Source organism: Canis lupus, chromosome 18 (assembly GCF_048164855.1).
Source record: "Canis lupus baileyi chromosome 18, mCanLup2.hap1, whole genome shotgun sequence".
NCBI lineage: Eukaryota > Metazoa > Chordata > Mammalia > Carnivora > Canidae > Canis > Canis lupus.
Window position 1 is genome coordinate 34,675,835 of NC_132855.1, and position 18,134 is coordinate 34,693,968.

The 18,134-nt window shown below is 36.5% G+C and overlaps 1 protein-coding gene across 1 annotated transcript in view; it reads left to right on the plus strand.

The window, feature by feature from the left end:
* Positions 1 to 18,134, plus strand: part of THSD7A (thrombospondin type 1 domain containing 7A) — a 423,389-nt gene that overhangs the window by 385,076 nt on the left and 20,179 nt on the right. The window contains exons 14-20 of the mRNA XM_072783986.1: positions 1,684 to 1,862; positions 4,558 to 4,563; positions 6,198 to 6,331; positions 11,079 to 11,232; positions 12,853 to 12,997; positions 14,371 to 14,486; positions 17,984 to 18,101. Of these exons, the coding sequence (XP_072640087.1) occupies positions 1,684 to 1,862; positions 4,558 to 4,563; positions 6,198 to 6,331; positions 11,079 to 11,232; positions 12,853 to 12,997; positions 14,371 to 14,486; positions 17,984 to 18,101 (852 nt within the window). The remainder of the gene's footprint in view (positions 1 to 1,683; positions 1,863 to 4,557; positions 4,564 to 6,197; positions 6,332 to 11,078; positions 11,233 to 12,852; positions 12,998 to 14,370; positions 14,487 to 17,983; positions 18,102 to 18,134) is intronic.

The following is an 18,134-nucleotide window of genomic DNA, read 5'->3' on the forward strand; positions in this document are numbered from 1 at the left end:
ACAGTTATACCTTGCTAATGGTGGTATAAAGTGATGTGCTTTGGAAAACAGTTTGGCACTTCCTCAAAAAGTTAAATATAGTTATCATATGACCCAGCAATTCCACTCCTAGATATATGCCCATGAAAATTAAAAGCATGTCCACACAGAAACCTATACACAAATGTTCACAGCAGCATTATTCATAATATACAAAATAGGGAAACAACTAAAATACCCATACACTAATGAGTGGATAAACAAAATATGATCTGTCCATTCAATGGAACACTATTCAGTCATAAAAAGGAATGAAGTACTAACACATGCTTGAACCCTCACAAAGATGAATCCTGAAAACATTATACTAAGTAAAATAAGCCAATTGAGAAAAGCCACATAATGTTTAATTTCATTTTAGGAAATGTCCAGAATAGCTGCATTCTCAGGGACAGAAAGTGGATGAGTGGTTGCCAGGTAATGGGGGAGGAGAAAATGAGAGGTAACTGCTAATGGCTAGAGGGTTTCTTTATGTGGCAATGGAAATGTTCTAAAATTAGATAATGGTGATGATTGTACGACTTGGTGAATATATTAAAAACTGAGTCATGAGCTGATTTTTATCGTATATAAATTGTATTTCAATAACAAAATTGTAATCTACCTAGAGTCCCCTAGTACAAGTTGTTTATATTATCATTTTCAAAATTGAATCCTTGATGGCTGATGTAAAATGGTATAAGAACAAACCCTCTGCATATCAGAGTATTACACAGAACAACTATGCTTTTGATTCTTGACCGTAGGAAATTTAGCTTTTCCACGTATTTGCCTGGAGAGTATATACAAGTGATAAATTGATGTTTGAAATGCCAACTTGGTAATAAGGGACTGTTCCAGGAAAATGCACCCATTTCTCAAATCACATCTGTAGACTATTAAGTTAATTGGCTGTGTGATTTGATGAAATGAGTGCTGGACTAGACCCCATCTTTTACTGTGTGATCCTCCACTTGTCAATTATCTTTCTGCATTTGTTTTCCTATCTGTCCAATAGTATATCAATACGTATCCAATACATTTATAAGATTTTCAAGAGAATCAAATGAATATAAGATGTGAAATTGTTTTTTAAATTGACAGCACTAAAAATTATGAGACATTATTTATTTAACATCCTTCATTTTTCTTCTCCAGATCTGATTTGCAAAGAAGGGGAAACATAAGGTGCTAAGTTAAATGGTTCCTTTTGGATGTTGATTGAGAGGGTCTGTCTTTCTTCTTGAGGAAGAACATTGCATGGACTCAAACACTTGGACTTGTGTGACATTAACAGACAGAATTTTACAGAAAACTGTTATAATTTTTTTAATGTATCATTCTGACAGCATGAGAACGATATAGCAGCAGACAGGTTATTGTCAATTAAACACGAGCTGTCAGAAAGTCAGAAATGCTGAAATATGGTGAGCATGAATCCTAAGCAGATCATATGGCAGCTGCTCAGCTGTTATTTTAACAGAGTCGCTGTATGTATGTGTCATTTTCCTGCAGAATTTCAGTCTCTAACAACGCAGACATCTTTGCATTTGCATGTTGCTGTCAAGTCAAACTTGGACCTTCTAAGTGAGCTAGAATGGTGGGTGGTAGTGGGCAAGTGACATGTGGAGAAGATGGCTCTCATCTGATTTTTTTTCTATGCAGGTTACATTGAAGAGGCCTGCATCATCCCTTGTCCTTCCGATTGCAAGCTCAGTGAGTGGTCCAACTGGTCTCGCTGCAGTAAGTCCTGTGGAAGTGGTGTGAAGGTTCGGTCTAAATGGTTGCGTGAGAAACCATATAATGGAGGGAGGCCTTGCCCCAAGCTGGACCATGTCAACCAGGTATTCTCTACCACTGATTTTAATTAACATATTATTTAGATTCACGTGATCTATTTTTTTCTCCAAAATGGAGAATAAATAATAACCCTGAGTAAGACATTTAACCCATTGAATCCTTAGAATGCCTGAGTAAATAGAGGTATGTTGTTAAAATCCCAAATCAGATATATTATCTTTGCATTAGGAGATTTAGTACCTTGCATGTACATGCATATGAATATAATTAAGTGGAAATTAAAATGACACCTACCTTTAAAATAATGTCATAAAATTGTATCTAGCTGTGTGCTAAGAGCAAGATTGTCTCATTATTATAGTTCCCCTAGACTCTCAGAAAAGATATCTCAATTACCAACTACTTAAATTAAAATGAAAGAAAGCATTTGGATTTGGGTCTGAAACTAGGAAATCTCTCTCTCTCACACACACACTCTCACTCTCTCCCTCCCTCTCCCATCCCTCTATCTTTCCTTCTTGAAATAATAAAGGTGGAGGGGTACTTCCTGGATGGCTCAGTTGGTTGAGTGTCCAACTCTTAATTTCAACTTAGGTCATGATCTCAGGGTAGGTAGTAACATGGAGCCCCTCGTTGGGCTCCACGCTGAGTGTGGAGCCTGCTTAAGATTCTCTCTCTCCCTCTCCCTCTGCCCCTTCACACTCTCCCCCTTTCTAAAAAAATAAAACTAGGAAATATATATTGAATGTTCATTTAAATTTGCTTGATATAAAATAAGTTAAGAAAAAAGAAAAATAAAGATGACCTCAAAGTCAGTGTACCAACACTATATACCAATTTAGTCTTTGACCTTTTGAATTTTATTTGGAACTTTATTTTATTTTTGTATCCTCACTTTATTAGCTGCAGTTAATAGTCGTTACTTGTGCCCTATTGGAGATATAAAATGAAAAGACTAATAGAGGGAATTATGACTAATTTAAATGTAATATAAAATATAGACAATTATTATCATGATTGACCTATATGTGAACTAACAAAGAATAAATTTAATATTGTATTTGTAGATGTTAAGATATGTATTTATATTGTTACAATCAAATGAACCAAGTCATATATATATAAACCAACCTTAAATATGTAGATAAGTTTCAGGCATACATAAACTCATTTTAATTTCCAAACACACTGCCTACCAGTACACATACTTTACTTCCCAAATTAACTTAAATTGTTAATGATAATAAAGATAAACTGTACGATGTTCCCCTCTACCTGCTAAAATGGAAGGCTATCCAATTTGTGAATCTCATGAGAAAGCCAATTAGATCTTCAAAAATAATAAAGTAAAATAAAGGGACAGTCTAGAGAAAATCAAAATACATTTTGAATAAAGAAATTAAGGACAAAGAAAGTGGAGAATTAAATGCCATAGGAAGTACTTCTCTGAAAAAAATCTTGATTTTTTTTCCCCCGAGTGAAGTTGCTGAATATGCCCTTAAGGTCAGCCATTGGTGACTAGTACACTACACTGCTGCCATCTACTGGTGAATGAGTTTTCCTGCCAGAGTGAATACTTGCAAACAAGAAATTTCGGTTAACATAACCCAAAAGAAACAAAATAACTGAAATGCAAGGTTTAAAATGTAAATATTTTTCTACAAGTTTTGAAATTTTAAAGTTCCATTGGTAAATTTGAATTGTAATAAATTCTCATCCATTGCCCTAATAAAGAGAAATTCTACAGAAATGTTCAGGGTGTGTGTGTGTGTGTGTGTGTGTGTGTGTGTGTGTGTAGAGCCAGTCAACCTCTCAATTAAAATGAGCTGTGTTTGCCTCAGCATTGTTTTTACTAGTGAATTTTCAAAGGTTCAGGACCTTCTGCCAAGTTTTCTTTGCTATGAAAAGTCTTCTACCTAAGCCATTTTTCTGTCACTCTCCAGCTCTGATAAAATTTAATACAGAGTTTGATGGAGACATTCAGGTACTTGTTAATCAGCTTACTGGTGACATATCAAGGCATTAACAACTAAAAATTAAAGCTAAAATGAGAAGTAATAGATTCCTACTATCTGAGTACAAATGTTCTACATTTAAAAATAGAAATTCCTAGGATTTTATCACCAAAATATTAGGAAAGTAAAGAATATGCAAAGGTTTGTGTTAACTTTGAAAATTGCAAATCACATGGATTTTTTACTACAATTATACATTCCTCAATAAAAAAATCAGAGGTCCATTGACTTGAAAATGGTTTTGAGGTACCATTTTCTAACTGAGGAAGCAAATTCTCATTTCCCAAGAAATGTAGATGGATGGATTGATTAAAATCAATAGATTAATCAAGCAGTCTATGAATAGATTTCACTCACAATTTGCATCACAGAGTAGTTGCCATCATTCATCAGTCATACATACATATGGTATGTATTTTGAGGACTACTCAGTGTCTTAAGATTTCTTCATCCTGCCCATCTAATCTTTTCCTTGACCATGAAGTTTGCAATACTCATTTATGTATTTCAACTTTAAACAATAATAAGGAGTTGCTTTTTCTCTCCCAAGGCTTAATAAAGATATTCTAATAATTTACCCCCCCAAAAAAGAAAAATAGACTTTTATATGTGGATGAAATGATATTTTAAATGTAGAATATGAATGTTTTCATTCAGCATACTGACACTTTTTCCTTATCTTTTTCCTCTCCCTTTTCTTCAATCCTGCTGAATGCCACCCCAGGCACAGGTAAGAATTCCTACACCCCCTGGTTCCTGGTAGGCTACTACTTGTTTTCCTTTTTTCTCCCGACTCCAGAAAATGTATTTCATTTCCTGCTATTGTCTTTTATCTTTTACAGGGAGAAAATATCATATTTTCTATAAAATTTTTGTTCTGCAGCTGTTCCTCCCCCCCGCCCCCCATCCACCGTCCCCCTGGCCCAGCATGCCACCTGTGTTTTCTCACTTTATTATCAGGGCTGAGGTTCCGGGGTGGGGGGAACAAGCTTCACTTCACCAGCCCTGACAAGGCAGTGACACCTCTTGTTAATGCTGTCATGCTTCTCAGAGGGAAAGGGAAAGGCACAGGTGGGCTGAGGGTCGGTGGCAGGAAGTCGCTCTGAACTGGTTGGTATTCAGTCCAGTGGAGGAGATTCACATGAGCGCCATCAAAAGATTAGGAGAAATGCATTTCTCCTTCAATGTTTCCCTTCCTCACAAATTGTAGGGTCATGTTTTACTCGGTAGTATTTAGTCCTATTTTAATACAGTACCCCATGTGAAGGTGACCCTGTATAACAATGACGGATTCCTATTCCAGCACTGTATATTCTTTATTCTTACTTGCAATAGCTCAGCTTTATTCATTCACTAAAATTTGCACAAAAGAATAGCACCAAAGGGCTATTTATATCTATAGTTTCTGGAATTAGTTACGTAAAATATACATACACTAGTGTGTGTGTGTTGTGTGAAATAGGAAATAGAGTTGAATTACCCTAGATTTTGAAATTATTTTAAAAGACATTTTTCTTTAATGGTTGACTCAGCTGTGTTGCAGTGGATTACGGTTTATTTTATTCCCTCGATTTAGTCATTCTTCTCATTGAGAAAAAGAGTAATTGGTTCATTGTTCTAAAATCCTGAAACCAAACATACCAGTCTAAATGTGAGACTTTCAGCCTTTATGGTCACCAAAGCACAGACAGTTTGCTTTGTGTCATGTGACGCTCCCTGCTTTGAGCTGTAGCTGTGTAATATGAGGCCGATTTCAGACCTTGCTTCCAAGCCCTAAATGATTGAAGGTTACTTTTTAAATGGTTTTGTTTCTTGTTATCATCTAATTTAGTTTTACATATGGAATGCAAAAAATATACAAATTCTTATTGCTCTATACATTCACTTGGAAAACAGGCCAAGTTATATTTCTTTGAAAACAGTTACTTTTATATGCTCATTTAATTCATTAATTCATTTATTCATTCATCTATCCAACAAATCTCTATAGAAGGCCTAACATACGAGCACTCTGGCCTAAGTATTGAAGACACACAACACCGTGAACAAGACAGATGGCCCATGAAATCAGCACTGCGTGGTGAGGATCAGTACAGGAACGTACCCAATATGTCCCGTGTGCTCCATTGGGTCAGATGTACCACTGTCATGTAATATAGGATCAAGGGAATACGACACAGCTAGCCTTTTACTTCTAGAACTCTCAAGAGAGTTTCTATATTCCCATCTTAGAATAATGAACAATAAAGGAGAGGAGTGAAAATAGTGCAACAAGAATACAATGTTTGTTGTGATGTTCCGTGCTCCTGCCCACTCTCAGCGGGTTCCCTGAGGAGAAATCCCAGAAAACTGTGTGTGTTTCAGGTGTATGAGGTTGTCCCTTGCCACAGCGACTGCAACCAGTACATATGGGTCACAGAGCCATGGAGCATCTGCAAAGTGACCTTTGTCAACATGCGAGATAACTGTGGAGAGGGTGTGCAAACCCGAAAAGTGAGGTAAGAGTGAGCCTCATTGTGCAGAAACAGAACACACTACCACCTCCCAGCCTCATGTAGGCCAGCGTGGGGCTCTCACTCCTCCCTGGTCTCCTGCATTAAACTCTCTTTAGTTTTATTTCCAGGGAATCTGTGTTCATGGAATATTCTAAGGGCATCTGCTTCAAGCAGCAAGTTGTCACACTGGGCCTCCTGACAGGAAGCCTCACTTGAAGGTCCTCCTGAAGAGAAGGATACTCATCGTGAATGCAAGCTGAATGAATGCAAATTTTTCCAACCCCAAAAACTTTGTTCTTAAAAGCCAAAAAGATTTCTGTCTGCTTTTTAGTGATAATCTGTGATAAACCCTTGCTCCTTTGTGTCATCCAAATGGCTAACTTTTGAATATTCCCACCTCCTCCAGGAAGCCTTCCTAATACTAAGTGCTGCTCATTTGTTCTATGACCATGCCACCTAGGAGGCAACCACCAGCCACGTGGGGGCTATTTCACTTTAAGTTTAAACTGGTTAAAATTAAATTAAATTGAAAATATGTTTCCTCAGCCACGCTGGACATATTTAAAGTGCTCAATAGCTGAGGAGGCTAATAGCTATGCTGTCAGACAGCAGAACTATAGAGCATTTCCATCATCACAGAAAGTTCTGTTGAGTGGTGTTGCTGTACAGTACCCCACTTCCCCCTCATTGTTTTGAAAAGATCCATTTACCATCTGTTGTTTTTATTAAACTCTATAATTTTCTCCAGAGACCTTGTCATATTTATAGAAATTTCCTAACACCTAATACAATTTTGATATTCATTAAATTTTCCCTCCAGTATCTGCATATGACTCTTAAGGGCTCTGGAACCCTACAAAACAAGTCTATGAGTTTTATTATCTCTACTTTGTGGAGTAGATTCAGAAGTACTGAGTAATTTACCAAGAACACTCATCTAGTAAAGTGACAGAGTTGTCACTCTTTATACCAGTTTCTTCTAACCCTGCTGAGTGATACACGGTAAAGACAAGTGTAAAAACATACAGAATTTGACCACTCATCTAGTGGACAAGCCCACTGCTACTCATGACCTAACTTTTCATGAATTTAAGATTTATGTTTCCCAATAGAAAAGTAGAGTGAATTAACATTTATATCGTAAAACTTTGGCACACTGTATAATTTGCTTCCAATAAAAATAATGTTTCTTTTTTCACAAGCCCTCTGAACTCTTAAGCTATTTTTCTGAGGAACTTAATAAAGGTAGATGAGCAATTAGAAGGTAACAAGTTGATAGGGAAACATAGGGAAAAGACAGAGATTCCATTTTCCACCATTCCCTTGCAAATTCAAAATTTCTCCTCCAAATTTAAAAATATTTTCCTTATAAAAATATTTTGATCAAGTTGGGTTTTTCATTAGTAAGAAAAATTATAATACTGTTTCTTTCAATTTTCTCTTCAATGATCTGTGTACATGCTTTTTTTTTTGCTTTATAAATAATACTCTCAACATTTCCAAATACATCTTAAGCAAAGTAACTTTTGAGATCTATTCATTTTCTCAGTAAACATCTTTAATGTCAATAGAGAAAAGGGAAGGTCAGTATTGATTGTGATCTCTGATCATGTAATAATGTTTCTATTTGTTACTGATTGAGTAGTAAACCTCTCTAACCTTATCCTCTGCTAATTAAGGTCAAAATGTCTTGCTTATATGCAAGCATTATGTGACATTTCAGGATAGAAGAGTCTATAAGAGAGCAAGTACCAATTTATCCAGTGTCATTCTTTTTCTTTTAGGATGATATGACATATCAAAGGCTGGTGGCAGAAGTGATTTTTCCTGGTGGGAAGGGATATTTTTCACAGACATTTTTTTTTTTTTTTTTAGAATTTCTAGCACATGGTGATAATAAAAAACAGGTAATAAAGAGCAAGGGATTTGATTATCTTTATTGTTGCTTTTAAATTCTCTGCAGACAATGTACCCCTTTACTGTCATACCTATGACGGGCCTCAGGCCCTGCTCTTTGCCTCCAGCTTGGTTCTGAACTATGTATTTCTAATACAGTTCAATTTTTCTCACAGCATAATTCCTTGTCCTGTGGAAAGGAAAAAGGCCAAGAATTTGGAGGAAACCAAATGAACTTAAAGTGCTTTAGTGCTTTCCTTTGTGCTGAAAACCTGATGTGAATCTTGATTCTGTATTCTAGAGTGATTTTAAAAACTAATACCAAATAAAGTAAATAAAACATAAATAATTTGAATATCAACAATAAGGACATTTTTAACAATCGTGGCATATTGAAGTGATGACATTCAAATATAGTCATTAAAAATTATACCTTTGTTGGGGCACCTGGGTTGCACAGTTGGTTAGGCACCTGACTCCTGGTTTGGGCTCCTGTCCTGATTTCAGGCTCATGAGATTAAGCCCCTGAGTTGCTGAGCAAGGAGAAGAGTTGGCTTGAGTTCTCTCTTCCCTCTATCCCTCCCCCCTCAAATAAGTAAATCATTTTTTAAAGATTTTATTTATCTATTAGAGAGAGAGAGAGAGAGAGAGAGAGAGAGGCAGACACAGGCAGAGGGAGAAGCAGACTCTATGCAGGGAGCCAGACGTGGGACTCAATCCCGGGTCTCCAGGATTACGCCTGCCCTGGGCAGAAGGCGGCACTAAACTGCTGAGCCACCCGGGCTGCCCAAGTAAATCATTCTTAAAAAAAGAATTATATCTTAGGAAAATAGTTGGTGACAGGAAAAGATGTTCATATTATTGTTTTTTTAAATGGTACAAATAGTAGATAAAATTTGCTCTATTTTATGAAATGAAATATATGCTTAAATAGAATAGTCTTTAAAGAGTGGTTTTCTCTGAGTGATTTTTTGTTTTTGTTTGTTTCTTCTGATTTTCCTAAGCTGAATGAATTAGCTATGTAATAAAAAATTAAAGGAGAAAAGCCTGTGAAAATGTAGTTTTATGTACATAACTACTTAATAGAGTATTGAACATCTGTCTTTAACTCTGGATCAATAGGTAATTTTGCAAGTTAATCCTTGTACCCTGTGTCAATGACTAGCATGAATACAATCTTTTCTTAGTGACAAACTTATATTTTGAGCATTAAATTTTGTTCCATGTCATCCCAAAGCTGCTCCACATCCTCTCAAAGTTGCCGTCAACAGAATATTTTCTAAATGCCACTGAAGAGAGAACTTTTTCCTGGGAAGCTGAAAGTCTCCCAAAGAAATTTATATTTTTTTCTTTAGCAATGAAATCAAATAAATACCTACCTTTGCATATTTTTGTGGTCTCTCTTTCCTATTTTTATCCATCCACACCAAAAAGTGCAGAGGTGGGTTTTCGTAGAAGTATTTTTTTTCAGACTACAAACCCAATTAAGACATGAGCAACAGCACAGTTTTCCAGTCATTAAATGTATCCCATAGGAAAACAACATTTCTCTTAAATTGGGCAGCACTGTATAGAAAGGTATTTCTGCAGAGGAGATTTATAAAGATGCAAAGTCCCCACTGATTGTAAATCCTTGGGAACGGTGAGATTCCAGGTTTAACTGATAATGTAATTTAACCTAGAGTTTAAAACATGGCAATGGGTTTGAGAGGCTTAAGAACTCAAGCCTGCTTTTAGCTCTAGCAATGCATTCTCTTCCCAAACCCATTACTTTGGTTGACCTTCTCTGAGTTATAGATGAGGGATAAAGTTTTTCCCTTCCACTAGAAAAGTGCCTTGAGAGATTATTAATTATGCTAAGAGTGAAGTCTGGTACTAACCATGTTAATTAGATCCCCAAGAGATAAGTAAGCGAGACTTCCATGACTGCTTACAAAAGAAACATATAAGGTGGTTGAATCTGTTCTGTTAAGAAGAAAACTACCAATTAAAAAAGGCCAAGATAAAAAACAAAACAAAAACAAAAAAAAAGGCCAAGATATATGAAAGATTCAAACAACCATATTTAGAGAATTTGTGCTATTATTATTACTATAATTGTATTTTCGCTTCTGCCTTTCTTTTAAAGTTATCAGCATATAGGAGGCTAATATTACTTTTTAGTGACAAAACAACTTGATAAATTCCATCAATTACTTTAGAAAATATTTCATGAAACCTCTAGGAAAGTTCAGTGTGCCTCATCTTCCATCATCTATGAATCTACCTTCTCTATGGAATCTGCCATTTCCAAAAATAAGCCCCTCAGTGAATCTCTGTGGACCATTCCTCATTAGTTGCTGCATCATACACGAGTATAAAAGGCCCTCTTTGGGACACCTGGGTGCCTCAGCAGTTGAGCCTCTACCTTTGGCTTGGGGCGTGATCTCAGAGTCCCAAGATTGAGTCCCACGTCGGCTTCCTGCAGGGAGCCTGCTTCTCCCTCTGCCTATGTCTCTGCCTCTCTCTGTGTGTTTCTCATGAAAAATAAATAAATAATCTTTTTATTTTTTAAAGACCTTCTTCCTTCAGAGGAAGACATACTATAATCCATACAGTGGCTATAATTTTAAAAGATTATGATGATACAAGCAATCGTCCATTTTATATCATGCTGAAGCTCTGCCAGTATTTATAGGAGGCAGAGATCCTTTTATGTCTTCATGTTTGGAGAATTTTATTAAATGCAAACATTCCCACCTCACAACCCCATAACAATGTTTTAGAGCCATCCTATCCTATGGGTTGGCCATCGTTCTAATTGTCCTGGTTCCTTCAGGAACCTTCATTCCTGAATAGGTATGGTTTTTTTTAGATGCATGCAGAACACAGCAGATGGCCCTTCTGACCATGTAGAAGATTACCTCTGCGATCCAGAAGAGATGCCCCTGGGCTCTAGAGAGTGCAAATTACCATGCCCTGAGGATTGTGTGATATCTGAATGGAGTCCATGGACCCGCTGCACTTTGGTGAGATGATTAACCATTTATCAATAGTGTTTACTTAATTCTTTACCACTAAAGCTTTAGAGCTATTAAAAAATAATAATTACTAAATTAGTTACCAAGGCGAGAGTGTTTTCTTCGCTACCTCATTCCATGTGACTGTGCCATTTAAAGTCAGCAGTGTTTTGACTCACACTGGAACAGCTCAACCACTTGCCAACTTCACACTTCTCCACCATCCTCCTAGACCTACAGAAAATGCCTTCAAATTGGCGTATAAGTACATAGGATGTTAAAAACTGCACTGGTGATAATGATCCCCTCCAGGTAAAGGGAAAAAGAATGAAGCTCCAGTAAAGGTACTTTAATGGTGTCGAGTTATTTTCATCCCTTGCTTTTTGCCCAATCCATTTTATTTAAATTGTAGGAATAATCTTTCACACAGTGGGTGTACTGCAGCAGGAGTATTGACACTAAAACACCAAAGATTCTGGCAAAAAAAAAAGGGACTTGAAGGAAGAAAGCTGTGTGTCAGTGAATCTCTTTCCACAGACTGACTCTGTGTCTCTGTGGGTCTGGAAAACCAGCTGAGAGTTTCAAATAACACAAAGCTTCTAGATTTCAACAGCCCATAGGGGTTCTTCCACGGGACCCTGGGAAGAGTCATTTAAAACAGAAGTGGCTGAGAATTTAGGATATTTGGCTTGGCCCAGGCACCGTTGTACAGCGGCACAATTCAAAATGGCATCAAATGTACAAGAAGAATACATCTAATGTGGAATTAATTTGCTAAAATACAATATAAGACAGTCTCAAAGAATTTATGATGCATGTTTTCAAGGTGAAATGAATTTTCTATCTCCGCGTTAACATTATTAAAGGTGTTAATTAGCAGCCAACTGATAGAGCAGTAGCAAAACAGGGCTGCTGGTTGACTTGGATACAGGTTAAATAGCAACAAAGAATCAACTGTATCACAAGGGCACGCAAATTATTTTCTACTCTAATTCTATAGCATCAGATCTGAGTTCCTGTTCTTAGAAACCAGATGGTTGCAGAACGAGACTCTGCCAGTAGCAGAAAGGCAAGCTAGTCTTTTTTAACTGCTGAATTGTGTTCGTGTGCATGCATATGTGCCCATTAGGAAAACCAAGATCACTAAAAGCTAGTTATTGAAAGTCAATCTTAAGATGGTTTTCCAGGTCCAAGAAACTAGATAGATATGTAGGTAGATGATGGGTAGATAGGTTGTCATTTCTGTGTTTGTGGTCTACAACAGCTAATATGTTCCCCCTTAAAATAGTTGTTCAGGTACAGAAACTGTATGCAATTTATTGATTATTAATTCTATATTAGTGATCTGCAATAATTAATATGATCATATGTATGTGTTTGCATATATGTGATATGATATATCTATTAGCATTTGACACACAGACTCTTAAGCATCTTATGGCTAGATGGGACGTCAGAAACTCATCTGACACGATGATTTTATAGATGAGGAAACTGAGGTGTATGAGACCCTTCAAGTTAGTCAGTGGCCTAGACACTCTTACTCCTGCTCCAGTGCTCTCCCTAATATACTAGTTCTTGTATGGCTAGGTATTCACCTTTCTGAGGAGTTGTATTATTCTTTGTCAGCCTTGCAGTCAAAGCAGTTTCCGGCAAAGGTCAGCTGATCCCATCAGACAACCTGCAGATGAAGGAAGAGCCTGCCCTAATGCTGTTGAGAAGGAACCCTGTAACCTAAACAAAAACTGCTTCCACTATGATTATAATGTAACAGGTATGTGCATAGTCATCTCATCAATCACCAAGCTAAAGGCCAAATCCCATGTCTTTCAGCTCAGTAGCATTCCTGTAAGTATTGTTCATCTCCATCTATGTCCCTTTTGGACATGCTGCTTACTTTCCCAGAGATCACTCTTCATTTAAAGACAGAGATATTTATCTATTTTTAATAAACATCAAGATATGGAGAATGAAAATATCACACAAATACTGAGTGCTTAAGGTAGAGTGTGAGGTAGAGTGTGAATAGTCTAAGTGATCCTATATAAGACATCCTCCCACTTTGGGAAGGTGCAAGTAAAAGATATATCTTTCCCAGAAGTATCAGGTTTATTGAAAGATAAGCATCTTCTCTAGAAGATGTTTAATAGCTATAACATACTGGGACAATAATTCTAAGCATGATTAGTCTGATGTGAAAATGTCAGCAATCTTAACCTACAAAAAAATGTAGGAAGAAGATACAGACATTTCTGTATTATCAAAGGTACAGATGAAAAAAAGATGAGTATTGTTTTTGTGTTTTTTTTTTCAGAAAAAAAGACATTATAAACCATTTTTTCCATAACCCTCATCCCCATACCATCAAGGCACATTCTCTAGGAAAGAAGAGGGTGTGTTAGTTTATATGATGTGGGAAACATTGAAGCTGCTTGTGAAGTTTTTCCCAAGTAATTCTCACACTGAAGTGAACTCCAGGCCTTGTACAATAACACACAGCAGTCAGATTGGCTTTTTGTTTCCTTAGGTTTTTCTCTTCAATTTCTTTTGATGATACAAAGAAGTCACAGTTCTCTGGGACATGCTAAGCTAAGCTACTCTGGAAAGAAAGATGAATGAATTATTTTGCAAAAGACATGAAATAAAAGAATTAAATAGATATGGCCAAAGTGATTTTGAAATAAGTGTATATTTTAAAACATTCTAAGTATGGACAGTAAGTGAAATAGTGTTTTATTTGAATATAACTACATGGTTAAAGTGCCACCCGTTAAAATTATGATTGTTTTGCTAAATTAAAAATGTTAAAATTTAAATTTCTACTTTTATTAGGAAAGAAAGTTTTTAAGTGACATTTGATCTGCAGGCCAAAGTCAGTTCCGCAGTATCACCAAACAGCTAGCTGTCAAGATTATCAAGTAGACATCTGCCTTCAAGAATAATCCCTGTAGTTATGTGCAACCCCAGCAATTCCATTTGACTCTTGATATGTTCAAAGCCAGGACCCATATGCTCTGCATGTGGGATGATTGATTGTGGGGCTTAGAAAGCAGTTGTGAATTAAATATGGGATTCAGGTCATCAGAGTTTCATTTGAAATCTGTTTCATACGTAGCCTTCTGTTCTGATGGGCTCCCTTCCTTTCAGACTGGAGTACGTGTCAGCTGAGTGAGAAGGCAGTTTGTGGAAACGGCATTAAAACAAGGATGTTGGATTGTGTTCGAAGCGATGGCAAGTCGGTTGACCTGAAATATTGTGAAGAGGTGAGGGGATACTGTGTTATATCTCTGCAAGTAAATTCTTCCCTAATAATTTCAATTCATGCTGAGCCAAGTGACCTGTGCTCAATGCAGCTCATTGCCAGCAGATGTTTTTCTGTACTACTCAGAGGCTGCTAAGCACCCTCTTGAAAAGAAACACTGTCCAACTACTGATTTCTACACATAATTTCCTGTATTTTGTTCTGCTCAGAGCCTAAAGGTATGCTAATTAGCCTATTTTGAAAGAAATGCTTGGGGAACAATAAGTAATCAAGGTGAATAAAGGCAATAAATCTTAATCAGACTACTCATCATCTTTTGTAATTCCATGTGAATTTTGTGTTGCCTGGGACACCTGCCAAGAGCCATCATTTATTCTCTCTGTTGCTAAACATTGATCGCATGTGGTTTGGTAGCAGATTTTGATATTAGGATCTAATATCCAGCTGTGAGAGTCTAAGTATTCAGGTCTGGATAAGAGACAGCTTGAAATTCAAACAAAGGAATGAAGTCTGCCATTGTATCTTTGAGGCAAGAATCATTCTCTTTGAGAGAAAATTGTGACTATTAATTCTCCAACTTATAAAAGTCATGTGATCATTTCTAGGTATGACCTTATGAAATGTGAGGAAACATAGTTGTTGGCTTCTCTTAGTGTTCATGAATCTACACTTCACATTGCAATTATTTTGTCTGACTTCAGTACTAAAAGGGTATTCACATTCCTGCCAGGTTTTAACTTCTCCTGCATCTCAGCCCCACTGGGTTAAACATGAACTAAGATAAAAAGGAGCCTCATTAGATCTTGAACACATAGGGAGGAGCTTATGGCCTCATAAGGGTCCAGTAGACATGATGACCATAACTTCTATCTAAACATGCTGGAGCTTATATAAGCTGATGGTAAATTGTTCCAATCCCTGAGAAAACTCGAGATGGAAATATCTTAGTCCTTTTCATATCGTTATCATGTGGCTCTAACAACTTCATTATATCTGTCCATGGGAATGGAGCACCCGAGTGTGCTGAAAACAAGTTGTTTACTTAATAAATTCCACTCACTACCATCTTATAATTTAGTGGATTCTTACTTTAATTATAAATTTTATACCTGAATTAATTTTGTCTGGAAACTAATAACATCAAAGTAATGTAACCATTATAAAAATAACATTAGCATTAATGAACATTATTATAGTCCTAGATTGGCTGGAGAGCTTTGATCTACTCCTAGTTGACTAATATATTGCCTTGTTTGCAAATGTACATATAAATGTCTTCCTGGATCAGAATGAAATATACAAGGAACAGCTGAGAGCTTTGTGAAAGCTAAACCCAAATCATACAAAACCAATTTAAAAACATGACTATAGGATAGAGGTATAAATAGAGTCCTTTATTTCTTAAATGAAATGTGAATAAAACCCTAAGATATTTCAATTATCCATAAGCCTAGATAAATTTACTCTTATGCATTAATATCATAATGTTTGAATACTGTGGTGACAATTAAGGTTTCAAATCATAATACTCTAGTAAACACGGTCTTTAAGGAGAATAGTGCTTTCTCTGCAGGAATTGGAATAAACAACTCATATCCCACTTTATCCATCCCCATGGATGCAGTAGTATTAAATCATAGCCCTGAGAAAAGCTGGCTATCTTTTTTAATAATGGATCGATTGCCTACCTACTAATACATGTGCAAACCCTGCATTCAGCGCAACAGCAGTAGCTAACTCTTGCTGCGTCCCTAACAGCCAAAAAGGAAAATGCCATTCCTACCCAACAAAGAGGACAATTAGGGTTAAACCCATCTAGCATTTATATAGCATTTTTTTCTTTGATGTTTTTCTTTATTCACCCAATACCTAGTAATTGGTTTCTCCTTTCCTGTTCTTTGATCCCCGAAGAGATTTCTTTTTCATTTACTTAGACACATATGTTTAGATGAGAGAGCATGAGACAGAGGGAAAAAGGACACAAAAATGTAAGAAAAAAATAGTAGAGGGTTAAAATGTCTCACTACTAGATTCCCAGAAGATCTAGACAAAGACATCCCTCAATTCTGTAGTGAAATAAATCAGTAGTAGCTTAATTCTGTGACTCAAACCCTCTCTTCACCAAACTATTGTCTACCTTAAATTTTACACATCATTTTTAGCCTATAACCACCTTAAGACTCCCTTCTGCAACCTCCCATGACTTTAAGTGACTTTATAAGACTTCAATTAAGTGATACGGTAAATATTTTTATATCAAATACTCAACTTTGTCATTTATTTCTGGCGGAGAATATAATGGGAATACCTGCAGAGGTATGTAGCATATAGTCATTGGCCTGATCCTCTCTCAGTGGATAACTTAGAACCAAGAGTTATACTTGAATCACAACATAAGATTTCAGAAAAATTTTCTTTTGCCATCTTTTGCTATGTCCATTAGACAATATAAACTTCTTTTTCATATGGAAATTTTTAAAAAGATCTTGAAAATTCCCAAGGATTATTCCTGCCCCCCCAAATTGTACTTTTCTAACAATGCTCTTAAATATTTCTATTTTCATGTTACTCTGTACCTTGGACTTTTTAACTGTTTGTGATAAATTTGAAATCTCATATTTTAAAGGTAGAAGGATTAAGTAAACAACTCAATGCCAATTAAATGTCACAGTATTACTATCTGATGAGAGGCTAACCAAAACCAGTGAATTATAAACAGCTGCTGAGATCAGTTTAAGAAAAGAAAATCTTTGTATAAAATAAATGTATATAAAATATTTGTAATCAAAAAATTCTAGTGACCCATACTTCCTTTTGAAAAAGATAACATACTTGACAACTAATATTTTATATTATTTCAGTACATTATAATATTAGTTTTTGAGTGGTGATTTGTCCTTCAAACCTTTTGCTTTTCAGTTTAACATCATGCACATGTAAAAATAAATCATAGGGGTGCCTGGGTGGCTCAGCCGGTTAAGCATCTGCCTTCTGCTCAGGTCATGATCTCAGGGTCCTGGGATGGAGTTCAGCTGGGCTCCCTGCTCAGTGGGGAGTCTGTTTCTCCCTCTCCCTCTGCCCTCCGCCCCACTCATGCACACTCTCTCTCACTTTCAAATAAAATCTTAAAAAAACAAAAATAAATAATATCCCAAAGATACAATCCTAAAACTATATATTGGTGATATTTGGCTCTTAACTTCTAGAACGTAATCATGCTTACGTCTATTTGCTCCTTGCTTAGGGAAATTCAACCAATTTGGAGACTAAAATTACTTTTTTTTTATTCCTTATTGAAAAAGTTCAACTACATTGAGTAAATGGGCTCTTCCATTCATCCTGTGCCATTTGTTCCCTCTCTCCTGGGTTGAACCACTTCCTATTTGTCCTTTTTATTCTACTCTGCATCTTGCTTTTTGCCTTCCTTTCCCCTTCCTAATGCCACCCTGTGTCGTGCTTCCAGGTCAGTAATGAACAAATCTACCTCTCTCCTTTCAGCTTGGCCTGGAGAAGACCTGGCAGATGAACACATCCTGCATGGTAGAATGTCCCGTCAACTGCCAGCTTTCCGACTGGTCTCCTTGGTCAGAATGTTCTCAAACATGTGGCCTCACAGGTTTGTTTGTACCTGAGTTAATATTAGACTGAT